This window comes from Lycorma delicatula, chromosome 1, assembly GCF_047948215.1.
Source record: "Lycorma delicatula isolate Av1 chromosome 1, ASM4794821v1, whole genome shotgun sequence".
Lineage (NCBI taxonomy): Eukaryota > Metazoa > Arthropoda > Insecta > Hemiptera > Fulgoridae > Lycorma > Lycorma delicatula.
Window position 1 is genome coordinate 298,944,959 of NC_134455.1, and position 16,586 is coordinate 298,961,544.

The 16,586-nt window shown below is 27.8% G+C and overlaps 1 protein-coding gene across 1 annotated transcript in view; it reads left to right on the top strand.

The window, feature by feature from the left end:
- Nucleotides 1-16,586, top strand: part of LOC142317857 (suppressor of lurcher protein 1-like) — a 545,965-nt gene that overhangs the window by 414,389 nt on the left and 114,990 nt on the right. The window contains exon 7 of the mRNA XM_075354406.1: nucleotides 9,098-9,148. Coding sequence (XP_075210521.1) covers nucleotides 9,098-9,148 — 51 coding nt within the window. The remainder of the gene's footprint in view (nucleotides 1-9,097; nucleotides 9,149-16,586) is intronic.

Here is a 16,586-nt window from a genome sequence, read left to right on the forward strand (position 1 = left end):
CTATTCAGATGGTAGAGCTTATGGTTGTACTACAATACCCATCAAGAATGCTAAAAAGCATCACATACTACCGGAGTACAGGACCAACCATATATAGGCAATATTAATTGAGATCCTTGAGTGGATTAGACCTTTAAGATTATCTGCCACCTTTAAGACCTTTATAATTATCTGGTGGGGAGGTATACTGTCCTCCTCGCCATGTGATCAGCGATGACTTGTACTCTGAATTCCTTTTGACCCTGGGTACCCGTTTTATAGCAGGAGGTGACTGTAATGAAGCATCCTCTCTAGGACTTCCGGCTCATCACTACTCAGGAGAGGGTTTTAAGAAATTGCATTACCAACATGCGCTTGAATTCATCTGTGGTATGCAAGCCACGTATAGGCCATCAGATACGATGGTCAAAAACTTATTAGGCGTTTTTGTCACTTTAAATATTTCGCCTGTTACACTAAATTAGGAAGAGCTTTGATTTGACTTCTGATAATTCAGCCGTTTTTCGTACCATTAGCACGGTAGTAGTAAGAGTACAAACCGTCTGTCCTACACAATAACAATACCTATGAGGGGGGGGGGGGGGGCTCCAATCACAGCCGGATTGAGCAAAGCAAAGATTGCTAGTTTGGTTAAAAATTGGTGTTGATATACATAATGCCATGCATTACTTGACCGCAATCCTGCAGGAGTCAGCTTGGCGGTTGACGCCAGAGATTAAACATGGAGGACAGGGAGGCACGACCTACCCCAGGGAGGTTATGGATCTTATTTCTAACAAGAGGACACTTAGAAAGAGGTGGTAATATTACAGAAGGCTTGAGGATAGAACATTTTTAACAGGCTGCTCGTAGATTAAAACGGCTGCTGAGGTGTATTAAAACGAGACATTTAGAAACGTTCTTGAGAATTTTTCCCCTTTGCGGAAGAATAATTTCTCACTGTGGAAAGCCACGAAGGACTTCAATAGACCACCACCATCATTTCCACCTTTAAAAACATAGGATAAGTTGTGAGCACAGTGAGAAAGCTGACGTATTCCAAAATATGTCAGCAAGTCATCTTGAGGGATTTCAGCCTTTTGACATACGAGTGGCTGTTGAGGAAGAAATAATCAAATTCCACGATAAATCATTTTCTATGAGTCCTCCTACGAAACCTTTTTCGTCAGCAAAAGTTCTGCCAGTAATCAGAAGAGTAATGAATTTAGGGAAAGCTCTCGGGTGTAACTTGGCAACTAATAAAATGGTTATAATTTTTCTATTAAAGGCCATTCAGTATATAATACATTTCTTTATGGAATTCTTTGAACTACGAGCTTTCCAACGGAATGGAAGGTGTCGCAGATGGTAATAGTCCCGAATGCGGGTAAGCCGACCCATGATACAGGTGGATAAGCCTGTTACCTCTTCTAACGAAAGTATTTGAAAGACTACTTCTTCTGAAGCTACGGTCGATTATGAAGGAAGGGCGTGTTTCTCCTTACTATCAGTTCGGTTTCAAACGAGGTCACTCAACGATTGAACAAACACACAGAATTGTCAACATTATCAGGAGTGCCTAGAAGAGAAGATGTATGTTCGTTTTTTTTTTTTGTCCAATAGACCACCTTGATAAGGTCGGCTTTCCTGTCCTACTCTCCAAGTTGAAAAGGATCCTTCCTCAACAGTATTATTTGATCCTACACAACTACCTGGACGGACGTTTGTCCCAGATGAAGTACAATGAAGACTTGTTTGAATTACTTGCTAATGGCTAAATATACTATTACTTGCTAAATATATCTATTTTAATTAAAGCAAAGGATAAATGCATTTTATTTACTTAGTTTATTATTTTTTTTAATGTGTTTGCTTTTAATAGATTACAGTAACTCAAATTTAAACGTTCATTAGTTTATAAACCTTGAAAATACAGACACAGTAATGAACAAACATATTATTTATAAGTGGATAATTGCCCATTTTATTATCAACAATATTATAAATATAATTACAGTATATGAATATGTTAATATGTTTATTATTCCGTTTTCGACTTATTTACATAATGTATTATGTAAATATATTATTCTTCACATACACTTTATGTTAACGACAGAAATTTCATTACTAGTGTTTTCATACTGATAATAGTATTCCATTAACTCATTATCAATACATTATACTACGTTTATTAAATTAACTACATATATTTTAATATACATAATGTACAATATTATGAAATATTTTTTAAAACATTTTACCAGTTATTTATATTAAAAAATAGTATAATGCAATATAATACGACAGAGCTTAATTGCCTTTATATTAGGAAACATTTGTTACAATACTTTATCCATTTTATTAAAAAATGTCGATTTATTTTACTCTTGATCAAATTCAAAATAATATTATGCAGCATTTAAAAATTTGGAAAGATATATTTTATACATTTAATCTTTTTTGAGTTTCACAGATTTTCTCTCTATATTTTTGCTTTACCCTTAATTTATCAACTTTAAAAATTAATATTAACATAATTCAATATAAATATACTCACACATATATATATAATTAAATGATATGTATGAAGTCCTACTACTGTAGGTTGTTTCTGATACACGACATACATATAGATACACACACAACTTAATTTAAAATATTTATCATTTTATTTAAATAATATTTTTTGTTTATTTAATTCAAAGATTCTAATTAAAACGCGCGCGCATACCGTATTTAATACGTACGGGTATGGTGGTACTAGTGGTGATGGTTGGCCCTAAGTAAACTAACGTGATTTCAAAATTTACATAGAACAAATTTCACTTGTACGGTTGGCTTCCGTGAGGTTTAACATACCAGATACTGAGTCAACTGGCCGATCGAGTTCGAGATTCAGACTGAGTTACTTCTTTACACTTTAAATATTATTCATTTATTTAATTCTACCGCTCACCATTGACGTCATAGTGTAGTAGTATTTTAGAGCATTTTTTGGGTTCGGGGTGCAATTTTTCAAAAAAATTATTTTTGCAAATACTGTTATTTTTTAATAAATGCAAAATATTAGCAAATGTGCCTAAAAAAAAGACCTTAAATAGGCAAAATCTCGAGATTCTGAGTGGCCATGCTCAACAGCCTCATCCCATTGACCTTTTAAGTTGAATATTTAATAGCATCAATATATATAGAAATAATCTGACCAATTTTGGTCAAAATCGGTTCAACAGTTCAGGAGACAAAAGGTAATTTAGAGGCCAACACCAATCACATTATATTCTAGCGTTCACATCCGGAAAATTTCCTCCGATTTTTTTTAATTTTGGGTTCCTTATATGTCAAAGCGTCAAGATCCGGTGAAAACCCCATATGCCCAAATTGGACCGATTACAATACTTTCCCTTTTACAGCTATAGCGCTACCTAGACGGGAAGTAACGTATATATAAACAGAATGCTCAGACAGAGTTCTCTGGGGTCTTTCATAACCTACTCTACATGTGAAAATAATGGAAAAAGTACGTATATATATGCTATATGTACGTGCTATATGTACGTATATGTCCTTGCGAATTAAGGCTAGTAAAACATTTCGCTCAGATTTCAGCTAACCTGTTGAAATGAGGTCGTAGTGAAAATTTTTATGAAGTTAATTAATTAAGAGGAAGAATTAGTGATTTGTTATGGTTTTTGACCTGAATAATCTAATAAAATCGGTCCTAGAACCGTATCTGGGCTCTCTCTATCTAGGATTCTACATTAATAGTGCCGAAAAAGATTTCAGTACGTATATTTCAATAAACGGTAATCTAGTATATTGTAGGAATTGAGGGTTTATGAAGTAGTTTAATTTATAACATAAGTTTATCAAATTTCTTTTGACTCGTCAAAATAAAGTCATTTGCCATTGCTCTACAATGGCAAAAAAATATGCTACAATACTGATTGGAAATTTTGTGTATTTAAAACAGTCTAAAACAAATGAAAAATATTGTAAATTGGTAGTATTTAGAAATTTAATACGCTTTTTGTTAGAAACGACCGTGGAATAGCTACCACTGCTTCTTATGTGCTTAGGAAACCCAGATACGGGCCAATAATGTTTAAAAACCTACGTAGCAAAAGTTAAAATTTGAACTTGGAATCAAGAATGTAATAAGATAAAGTTTTATACACCTAAAGTAGAAACTATTATCTCAAACTGCTATTAATGAGAAAAAGATTTGTTGTAAATTTTATCGTTTAATGTTAAAAATTTTAAAAACGTTTTCACAATTATAACAAGGAAAAATAAATGAAAGTATATTAATCTATACAGTTACAGAGACTTGTAAAACGTGAAACTATTGAAAAAAAAATAATAGAAAAAAAGAGACAAAACGCATTCAAGTGAAAAATTTCTTGGAGCTATAAGAATTTCAATTTTAAGATTTAAGTGAAACGTATGCAGACAAAATTTCAAAAATTTTGACTTTCTATGAAGTTGAAGTTATATCACTTAATTCTAATTTGAATTTTTCCCCCGAAACTTCTGTTGATATTAGAAAAGTGAAGTGAGATGAGAAAAATTTCGTAAAACATAAAGATAAAACATAAAACATAAAACATAAAACCTTAAATAGTGCTGATAGAATTCCAACATGATTGTTGCGCATTTCTGTTATTGTTAGTACACTGGGCTTACTACTCTACTATTGTTAGTTTATTTCTACAAGCTACCTCTAAAATAAGGTCCGACAAAAAAAATAACAAGCAGAATTAGGAATTTTAAATCCATTACTTATTCATTTTTTCTTTCCAATAAATTGCATACGAAACTATTTCTTATGTTTTTTGTACATAAATACGACTAGAAAATATATTTTATATTGCTTTCCAAGTATACTGAATTAACTTTGTGAAAATTCTTAAGGTAATAGAGAAAAATGGGATAGAAAACAAATAAAAATGCAGTAAACGCTAACAAAATTACAAAAAAGTTAATCAAATCAAAGAAGTATTCAATTCCTCAAACTTTGTCAGTTTGTGGACCAGAAAAAACTAGCTATATATATATATTTATTTATACATATATATATATATATATATATATATATATGTTTATTAATAAAGTTAGGTTACATTAGATCATTTTTAAAATAGAATTTAATAAAGAAAACAATGGAATTAGGATATTATTCATCAGAAATTCATTGTATTTCTTAAGACTTTCTGGTAAATTACAATTTAACTTGTCTATGAGTAACTTTCTTTTCTTTTTTCTTAAAAATAATTTTTGCAACTGTATTTAGAATAAAACATGAAAGAATACTGAAGTTAAGCTTTTGAAGGGAAACTCTTTAACACAGGCTTCGGGATGGGGAGTCAACTGGGAAAAAAATATCGTCACGAAAATGCGTCACTCGCTTGCTCTATCATGTTAACTATATATCGATACTAACACGAATGTTCGGTAAGCGTTCTCTCTCTCCCTCTTGCATGCGGGTTATGCGTATACGCGCTTTCTCCCTTTTTTATAATATGTATATTTCTTTATTGGTTCATATTTCTTATTAACAAAACATTTTATCATTTGTGTATATTGCGTATAAGTTATTTTGCTCCGTTAATAATTCATATAATATTGTGTAAGAAGCTTCGCTTCCGTAATGTGTCCACGCAACCAATGCACTCATTTTAATTTTTTATTATTTCATATTCATTCGAATGGACAAATCAGTTCGAGTATCAAATCGAATTTGAATATGAAAAATCAATTCTACTTTTAATTACTATTTAAATAGCTAACATTTAAGTTAGCTATATATATATATGAAAATAAATTTGAAATTGTTATAAGTTAAATTTTCACTTGCCAACAATTTAAAAAGTGTAAATCCTAGTACTTTCGAATCTGTTACTTCAGCTCCAGGGATTTTATTTTAAATTCAAACCAATAATCGTTTTTTTAAAATTAAACCGTTATTTTTATAATAGTCGGTCGTCAAGAATAAAATTAAATCGTACTTCAATACGACAGTAACGACATGTTTGTAAGATGTTTGCGACTGTCGCAAACATTATACACTTTTAAAATGTTGATATTTCCACTTTTTAAAGTGGAAATTTAATTTGTACAATTGTATTAATACCAACGATGCCAAATGATTAGTAAATTAAATTAGACATTTCTTTAACATATAGATAAGAACACACTTAATTTGAAAAAACATTTTATTTTTAAATATTTGTGATTCTATTGATCTGTTCTGTAGATTCCACAAAACAATCGATTTTTAAAAACGAATATATAAGTTAATACTGGAATTATCACTCATTAAAGATTTTCTTAGTAATATATGTCAGGTATACCCCAATTTTTGGAAAAAAAAATTAAATTAATTATTACAAAGTATAAAATATATAATGAAAAATTCTCTATTAAAATGAAATTTAAGAATTTTAACTTTTCAATAGTGCAAATCTCTGATATATTAACAGAAAAGACAGAAACTATTATTATTTTGTAATATTATATTGCACGGCTTAGTGATGTGAGTAAATTATAAAATTATTATTTAATAAGAAAGTTGCATAAATATTAGATTGAAAGATAACGTAATATTTCATAGTAATGTAAATATACTCTTTTTAACTTTATAATTTTAAAGAATTTAAACAACTAATCTTAACTTTGTTAAAAATTAAAAAATAATAAATTAATTTAAATATTATTATCTTGAAATCAATGGTTTAAACATTTTAGTTTTATACAAAATATCATGATTTCTATTTACACGCACACCTATGCCCATTCACAAACACACAGTTTATTTTGTTAATTCATTATTAAATACTTTTCCTTAAAGTTAACAGTTATTTTCATTTTCATTTAAGTCCCTTTTATTGACTTTTTTTATCGTTAATTTATAAAACGTTTTATAGAATGATAATATTGTAATTTATAATCTCTGTGATTATCCTACCAAACACCGGAAGCTATATTCTAGTAAAATAATAATTATTTTTGAAACGTCCATTCCAAAATTAATACACAATTTATATAGCTTTATTTTCTTATATCTCCTTATCTTTCTACTCTTCTATGTTTAAATTTATCCACTCTATTAAATATATAACAATATCTGTCTTTTCTGATACTTGTAGAGAACACTGTAACCAATGAAAATCACCCCTGAGGGTGTGTGTGATTGCTTGCAAAATCTGTCAGCTTAGTAGAACCTGAGCGATCACGTTTTTGTAAATGGATTTGTACGATGTAGGATTGGGCTCAGAACACGCCATTATATTTTCTAGATTTTACCAAACAAGCATACGTGCGCGCTCAAAACTTTTCTTCCCTTATTTTAAATTCCTCTTCGATATTTTTCTCATAATGTTTACAAACACGTATCAGTAGTGATATCTTATTCGGTAAAAATCTTTTTAAATTATTCAGCTGTAGATATCATCCACGTTTAGCCTACTTTAGAATGTATTTCAACCGTCATATTCGGTAGTAGCTCTTTTTGCTACCTATTACATTTTAATGCAGAAGAAATGGATTCTTCTTCTTTTAAGTAAATAAATAAATATACTTCTGTTAGTATTTGCATTTAATATAAATAATTTATATTTCGTTTTTTTAAAACTATATTACATTGCATACTCTTTCCATCTGAAACATACGTAAAATATATCGATAAGAATTTTCTTATAACACTCGTACTCTACTTTTATGGAAATCTATTACACTTTCGTAATATTATGAATGCGCATGTATATTATTTAATTATATTTGAAATACGATAAATGATTATTGAAATTTAACGATTAATAGTATGCTCAACCTACAATAAAAATTATATTAAACTACACGGTTACCAAGTGTAAAACTATAATAGGCACAGAATGAGTTCACCAAATTCGTAAATGAATTTTAAAAAATGATAAAAGAACAAAATTTAAAACAAAACATAAAATAAATTCAATAAATATATGTTGGAGCATTATAAGTTACCTGAATTAATAAAACACAAAAATCGAAACTTATAATTAATTTTTATTTAGCATAACCCATGCTGAATTTATGAGATTAAAATTTCTAACAAGTTTTTTAACTTTATTTATACTTCCTTATAAAAGACTTACCGATTAAAGGTGATTAGGTATAGTTTGTACATGTACTCACTCCTATTTTACTGGACAAGGCAGTTAAGTGAATCACACTGACCTAAAATCTGTACATGATCCAGTAATATGGGCATTCAAATCCAACTAAAATGCCACATCTGTAGTTGAATTTCAATCACTTTCTGAGGCATTATCAGCACCTATGATTAATAAATATACTGTGTGTTTATTTATTTAGTCTTTCAATGTTGTATATGGTATACAAAAATTATAACCCGATTAATCCAAAGGTTTATCCAAACGAGTTACTATTGATACGCATACCATTGCTTGTTTGGATAAATTTTTCGATTCAGTCTAAATTACGTAGTAGTATTGAATAAAATTATTTAGTTTCATAATTAAAGTAATTACTTCGTAAAAAAGTATACATTTTTTTTTGTTTTAATACCTAATGTTTAAATCTAATTACTTGAATAAATACATATTTTTTTTAAAAATCCGTACAATAATTTAACTAGTTGTAGGCATTATAAGCAATATTTTCATTTTAGCTGTCATCTACATTGATTTAATGTATTACAAAATATTTTGGATGATTCGATATTCATTTTGTAATTTCATTTTTATTGCAGGAAATGCAAAATTATTTTGTAAAAATCGTCATTCCAGAAATTGTTATTATTATTTATGGAAAATAAATAAAATTATGAAAATTATATAAATAAAAAGTAAACTCACTTATTTTTAGTTAATATTAAATGTCATTAATCATATCTTTTACAAATTGTTCATCCCTAAATGCTTTGTAGGACATGAAACTGGAAAAGCTAAACTAGTAACCAAAATTAATATGGGTAAATTTTATCTTATTTAAATGAACCTAAATGCTAAGAATCCTACTTTAAATTACATTTTATAAAACCTGTCATTGACTTAACATTTTTTTTATCTACATTTTATGTATTATTATTTAAATTTATTTGCATTACCTTTTGTTTCAGAAACGAATAATGTAGGACAAAATGGTCCTTCTGTTAGTGCAAGTGCCTCATGTAAGTAAAGTAATATAAAGTACTAAATGGAATTAAAAGTAATATGTCTGATCGTTTTCGTTTAACAGAAATTCATACTGTACTAAAGGCCATTATTTCATAAAAATTTTGTATTTTATTCGTAGGAAGATTTAAGAATTTAATTAAATATTTTAAATAATTATTAAATATAATGTCTGAACGTGCCTTTAGCAACTGGATGGATAATTCATGTGTGTCAAACAATTAGTGCAACAACGTTAACCGAAGTTGAATACGGTTTTACAGTTTAATTAAGATATAATTTATGAAAATATTCTGTACTAGAATAAATTTAATATTTACTGTATTTTTATATTACTAATAGAACATAATTGTTTTTTTTTTTTATTGCATGAATCAATATTTATTTTACTAAACATAAATAGTGGTAATGTATAATTACGTTACAATAAGTCAACTGCAAATATTAGCACGATTTTCACCATACATTTAAAAATAATCAAATGCATTATGTGCACAATTAAATTATTTTTGTATTCTTACACGTCAGTTACATGAAGAGATTTGGCCCAGTGTACAGTAAAAGGAAACAAAGGAAAATCTTTTCAATAAGTATTTTAAAATTAATATTTTTTTAGTACTATCTCCAAAGAATCAGTTATTTATAATTCCACGAGTATCAATCTCTTAAAATAAATTATTTGTTGTTTTTATGTTTTGAACAATTTTATTATAACAAACATCTTGTTCGTTACTTGGCTTTTGAATATGTTTCAAATTCCCTCATCTTTAATGATATTTCATTAAATAAAATATTAAACAAAGTATTATTTTATATTGGCGATTCAAAAAACTTTCTCCCATTGTATGAAACAAAATTCACTAAATGGAATTATCATAGATCATCATCATGTTGTATTTCCCGGGGGATGTCCGTTCCCTCCAATCTTATATTTTTGGGTGAATTCCATCCAGTAGTACTTTTTTGTGAATTCCGTTTTAACCAATTCTCTCTTTTACAGTTGCATCTTCTGTCGTTGCGTTAATATTACTGCTTTTCTAATTGATTAATTTAAAAAATATATATTTATTTTTATATAATCTATATATAAATAAGAATTTTATATGCTCATTTGTTTTTTTATACAGATCTATACTTTTACTCTGCGATAAAATTTTGCACACTAACGGTTACAAACAAGAGGAAAATTCTTATCTACATTTGATTTTGAAAAAACTACCCATATCACCCTATTACTTGTTCAGTGTAGCCTCTAACCAACCACAATTTTTCGATTAATTTTACAAAAATATAGAAATAAGAATAAATTTGTTAGTACGGAAATTGATGATAAAGAAACCTGCAAACATAAACATGAATTTCAGGCAGCATTCAGATCTGCCGAGAATACAAATCAAACAAATGAACGTCAAAGAGCGCAAGCTGCACGTCAAGTGGGAAGCTGCGGGTAGCCACTATTGTGTAGGCTTATATATATATATAAATCAGTTAATTATTGCTCAAACAAAAATTAGTATATCCAGTGACACCTTAAAAAAACAATACTGCAATAAATGGAAACTTCTTCTATCATGCAACTTTTACACCAGAATTTCTGGCCTCAAGAAAAAAGAAGTTGTACTTAATTTCCTTCTCCACTTTTGTTATTATGCAGCTATATTATAATCTTATTGCAGTATTCACACAAATAAATAATTAATAATAATTAAAGTGAATAATAATAATTAAATAATAATAAATAATTTAATAATAAATAATAAATAATAATAATAAATTAATAATAATTATAATAATTAAAGTGAAAAATTAGTTTCTGAAAAATAAATGTTCGACGGTTTTCAAAGGAAATTGGGAAATATGTCTAAAAACGGAACTTACGTAATTTGTTGTTGAAGTAAGGGATGTAATTGGCATGTTCCAGTATGGTAAATTCCATGCTTATGATATAATTGAAAAAATTCTGTGTTTCCAACAGCGCATTAAATCTGACATTTGTTGTTTCAACCGTAATGTTTTATATTATCTCCACTTCCTTTGTCATCTTCCACGATTTCCTTTTTTGATCCTTTAAGATAATTATTTATCCAAATCTTTTATTTCTCAATAAATTTCAAATTTTATTCTTCACAATTTTCATTGAAGCAATTCCTCAAACTTTAATCTATTTATTTCGCTTAATTTTTTTACTCTTCTTTAAATAAAACTATCAGCCACATGCAAGACTTTCATGTCGAATTATTATAATTTTTATCACCGTTTTTCCTCAATGTTCATTTTTCTATTTTACATAAAGTAAAACTCAACACAAAGCACAAGACAACTTACTTTTTTGTAATCTTTATTTGAACTTACTGTAAAGCGATCTTTTCTTCTTAATTTTCATTATCGCTAATCGTACTTTAATGAAGCATTATGGTTTTAACACTCTGAATCTTTGTTTCTTAAATATTTAACACTGAATGAACTAAAAATACGACTAACTATTGAGAGAGCAATACTAAATTGCAATTAGAGTAAAACAGCCAACAAAAATGCCTTATAAAATGAAATTCTTCATGCACTTTCATCAATTACTTAACATTAAATTGTTCATGTACTCAATTAACTGTAATGCATACTAACAATAATTGATTAACGCAATTGTTAAACAAAATGTTCACTTCAATAAGTGAACATTTTGTTATATAGATTCCTTGTTTTGTAAAGGTTTTTAATCATTATTTTGAATGAAAATTATTAAATAGAAATAAGATTAAAAGATTAAAAATATGCTAGGATTTGCAAATCGTTTTACGTCCTTTTGTTATAGGAAAAATATTATATTCATACGTAGATATCCGATACAATGAGCATTGAAAAAATATTTTAATTTGTAACATATCAATAAAAGTCAATCAAATAAAAAAAGTATACTTCAATCACTATTCTGACATTAAATTCAATAAATAATTTTATAAATCAAAAATTCTAATGTTTAATCAAACTCTGATATTCTGCCAGTTCAGTAGTAGGAATGAAATGGTAATTTTAAAATACTCTGTTCTTCCTCTTCAGGGAATTTGTAAATTCCCTGAAGAGGAAGAACTGAGTATTTTGATTCCTATTAATTAATAGTAAAAAAACTCTTAAAGCTTGGATAAAGCGTAATTGGAACATGCACTTCATAATTTCATTCACAGTTAACAATTTGAAAGAAAATAAAAGAAATAAATAAATGCATGAGCTAGTTCAATTAAGCTTTTATTTTAAAAATAAATAATCGATTATCACATTTTAACACTTTTTAGTAAAATAATATATAATATGGTTGAAGAAATTCATAACATTAAGATTAACATGTAAAATAAAGAATATAAAGTAAACTGGTGAACAACCAAATTGTTTTTATGGAAAAGAAATTTAATTTTAAAAAGAAATTTGGAAATTAGAAAGAAATTTCCTAAATGCATGAGTTACACTTTCTTTTTTTTTATAATTCATGAGAATAAATGAAAGCGTTTAATACCAAGAAAATATAAATATCAGAAAACAATAATAACAAAATTGGATGCTTTTGAGGTGTGTCTTATATAAAACAGTTTAAAAGTTAGTTGAGTGATAAAGGTAAGAAATAAATATCGAATTAACAAAACATAATTTTTTCATAAGAAAAGAGTAAATGATCGGACATTGTTCACAGATCAGTAAACCATAGAATATTTAAATGAAAACAAAGATAATATGAAATAAATACGATTTCTAAAACTCTGCTTAACCATAGTATAATCTATCTGATACCTTGCAGTATCATCTGGCTTTTTTCATGTGTCCATTACGAGTATATATCAATATATATATATATATATATATATATATGTGTGTGTGTGTGTGTGTGTGTGTGTGTAAAATATACATTAATAATATTTTTTTTTTTATTTATGTGATTGTTTTTCTTCATAAAATAATGAACTATAACCAAAAAGTAAGCACCGGATTGTACTGATCACTAGCGGAAAATCCGCTAAACATTCGTTAGTATAAATTACTAGAGTTAAATTTTTAATTTAAATTTCGTTATATCGATTTTCACCAATTAAAAAAAATATTTTTACACAAGAGGTAATCAATTTTGGACACTTAGTAATCCCATTCCGAGACGCCACCCGCCTGGAGGGCATAGTTCTGGCGGGCGTGCCTACTACACGCCACTGAAGCCACTATATATTATAATATATATATATATATGTAGAGTCCGTGCACGTGTATATATATAAATATATGTGTGAGTGTGTGTGTGTGCATCTATATATATATATATATATTTAATTATTCATAATTTATAAACCACCAGATACACACATACAGAGTAAGACTGATCTTACCTTCAAGTTAACCTTTAAAAATCCTTTCTCACTTATACGTCGGATCTCCTTGTTCTTCAAGATAATAAGGCCTTTTTGAACCTCTTAGATCCATGATCAGTTATTAAAACACTATTGAGGTACTTCGTCATCAAAATCAAGACTGATTAAAGTGATTAGTTAGATGTAAAAACCAACTTAAATAGATCATCTTGCTCAAAGATGATGGTTTACAAATTGGTTTATAATTTATAAACCTCAAATATGGTTTATAAATTATGAATAATTAATTATATTTCAACATACAGAACAGCATGTTTGAAAAATGAATATATATATATATATATATCGTCAGAGGTAATGTTTTTTTTTTCTTTTGCTATGCATAGTTTACGGAAAATCGCCTCGGGCGATTAAACTGAAATACCTTTATGAAACTTAATACTGCAGGTTCAGGATGTACAAAAATAAAATTATAACTCTTTTATTCAAAAGTTTTTACCCAAATTATTATGTTTGCTTTTCTAGGAGAATTAAAAAAAAAACACACTTTTTACTCGACCATATATATTTTCTTTCACGTTTTTACTGATGTGTATATTTCAGAACGGAAATTAAGAAGTTATGAAATGTCAGTTTTGAATGAGCTCAATTTCAGATTATTGATTTAGACTGAACAGAACATATTTATTTCCCAATGAGATGTAACTGCTTACACAATCTTTGAAGAATATTTTTAGTAAGCCTATTTTACAATTCCTTTTTAAGATTAGTTTTGTATATTTAAACTATATAGTTTTATCCGTTACTACATTAACTTCTTTTTTGAAAGTTAATCTGTTTTTATTATTGGATAAATAAAGTTTTCACATTTAACCTAAGTTTTCTTTGTTTAGAAATTTATAATATATTTTAAAACTGTTCTCATCACATTTTTTTCCTACAAAAGCCTAATTTTGAGTATGTGTAAAAGTCAATTAACTTCTTTTTTAGTCCCTTATCTGCTACAGATTTATTAAAACTAGTACGCCTATATTATTCCTTTATCACTTATAGTTTAGTTTAATGTTTAATATAAACTATTGATATTAAATAACTTATGTCATGTCACCAATATAAAATAAAGCCACAATCTCAAAAGTCCAAACACAATACGTCTACAGATTAGTATTTCCCAACATGCGAAATGTGAAAGTTACTGAGTAGGGATGCAATTAAATTATAGCAATCTAATTATGATAACGAAAAAAACGGATGTAAAATTTTTTAACGTTTGATTACCTAAAATTTTAAATAACTTATTTCCAAGATTGTCTCTTCTCTCTAATTTCTAAAGTTCACTAGACTGATTTATTTTAAATTATAATAGAATATACAATAACAATAAGAATAACGTATAACCTTTAAGCTTTGTAAAATACAAATGGTAAATCAATATTACGGTACTTAATTTCTATTATTCCTCATTAAGTTTTCGACTAGGAAGTTCAAAACTTTGCATCTACTTAAGATCTCTAAAGAGAATCAGTACTACTTCATTGAAAATTCAATATCTACAATATATATTACATTAAAAATTATTTGATTTTAATTTTATTTATATATGTGCATATTTAATATCTTTGTATATACATATTTAATAGTGCAGAGTTTTAATAAAGTATGGGAATTCTTAAATAACTTTTCAGGAGTTTAATATAAAACGGGACTTAAAAAATGTTCCTACCTCGAAATAACTTATTTTTTGTATGAAACCACATTTCCCCAGCGGGACCCGCTGAGGTGGGCTAACATACAAACTCTAAACTCGGAGAGTTGGGTTGTAAGATGTCATTTATAGAGGCACTGAAACAAAAATTGCGTGTGCTTAAAACCACTCGGCCGAAGTAAATGTAATGTGATCGGTAATCATATTATTTTATGGTGATCGTAAATATTTTGAAGTAACATATAGATATTAATGATCTTAACATTATAAATGACATTACTTGAATGAATCAGAAAATAGACATAAATTAATATTTTATATATATGTATATGTATATATCTTATATGTATACAAATAGATAACATTATTTCTTTCCATTCGTATAATCATTAGATCTAAAATGCGTGCACTTAACTCTGTACCAATTATTTTTCTGAATCTTTATGTGATTGATTTTTTAAATCAATGTTTTCTTCAATACAATATTATCATAATTTAAGAATAAAACAACGGGCATGTGGTAACTAAAATATGATATACAGATTTTTGATTGAAATCTGTTTAAATTTCTAGAAAAACAAACAAACTCGTCAATTTTAGTTCCATATTTTGTTGTACACTCATTTGGGTCATTCGACATATTTAAATTAAATATGGTTTTTAAGAAATCATTTGAATTATTTTATTTAGAGAAATCTACACTAAAATCCAGCTCAAAATTATTGGCAATTGATGTAAGTTCCAATTGAGCAAAGCAGACCCTGTTGTATAAATGAGCACATTTTCATAGATAAATTCGACTATTTTATTTACACATTGATAGGTGAGAGGTAAACAGCAACCATTATGATTATTAGCCCAGTTTTTGCTTCACATTTTGTCTTACAAATTTCTCAGTTGATGATCCATATGAAGTCATCTGATTAAAAATGAGTAATTGCTAAATCCATCTATAACTTACAAGTTTTTTTTATCTATTATTTTTGTGTAGAGTAGCTGCAGTTCCGCATTAAGGTCTTCTAAACTTAGCAACACAAAGAAAATTTGGAATATAGATTGTTTTCTTCTTGTTGACCCAAGTTTATGAAAGTAATACAGTTAAATTTTGCATAACATAGTCATCAAGGTCCAATACATGTGCCTTTAACTTGTTAAATTTAATGAATTTATTGGCATTCCCTTTCTGTTAGAAATTACTTTTATTAACACAGAAGGGATTGTTTTGTGCCTTTTCAGTGATAATCATTCAAATTTATTTTTTAAGTCATTGAGAGATGTAGATCCTTTTCGACCGTGAAAGAATTGGGGGAATGTTAATTTTGGTCACAATACACAGGCCTGTAATGCTTGTAACTATTGGTAGTATAACATGTACTAATCTTCGAG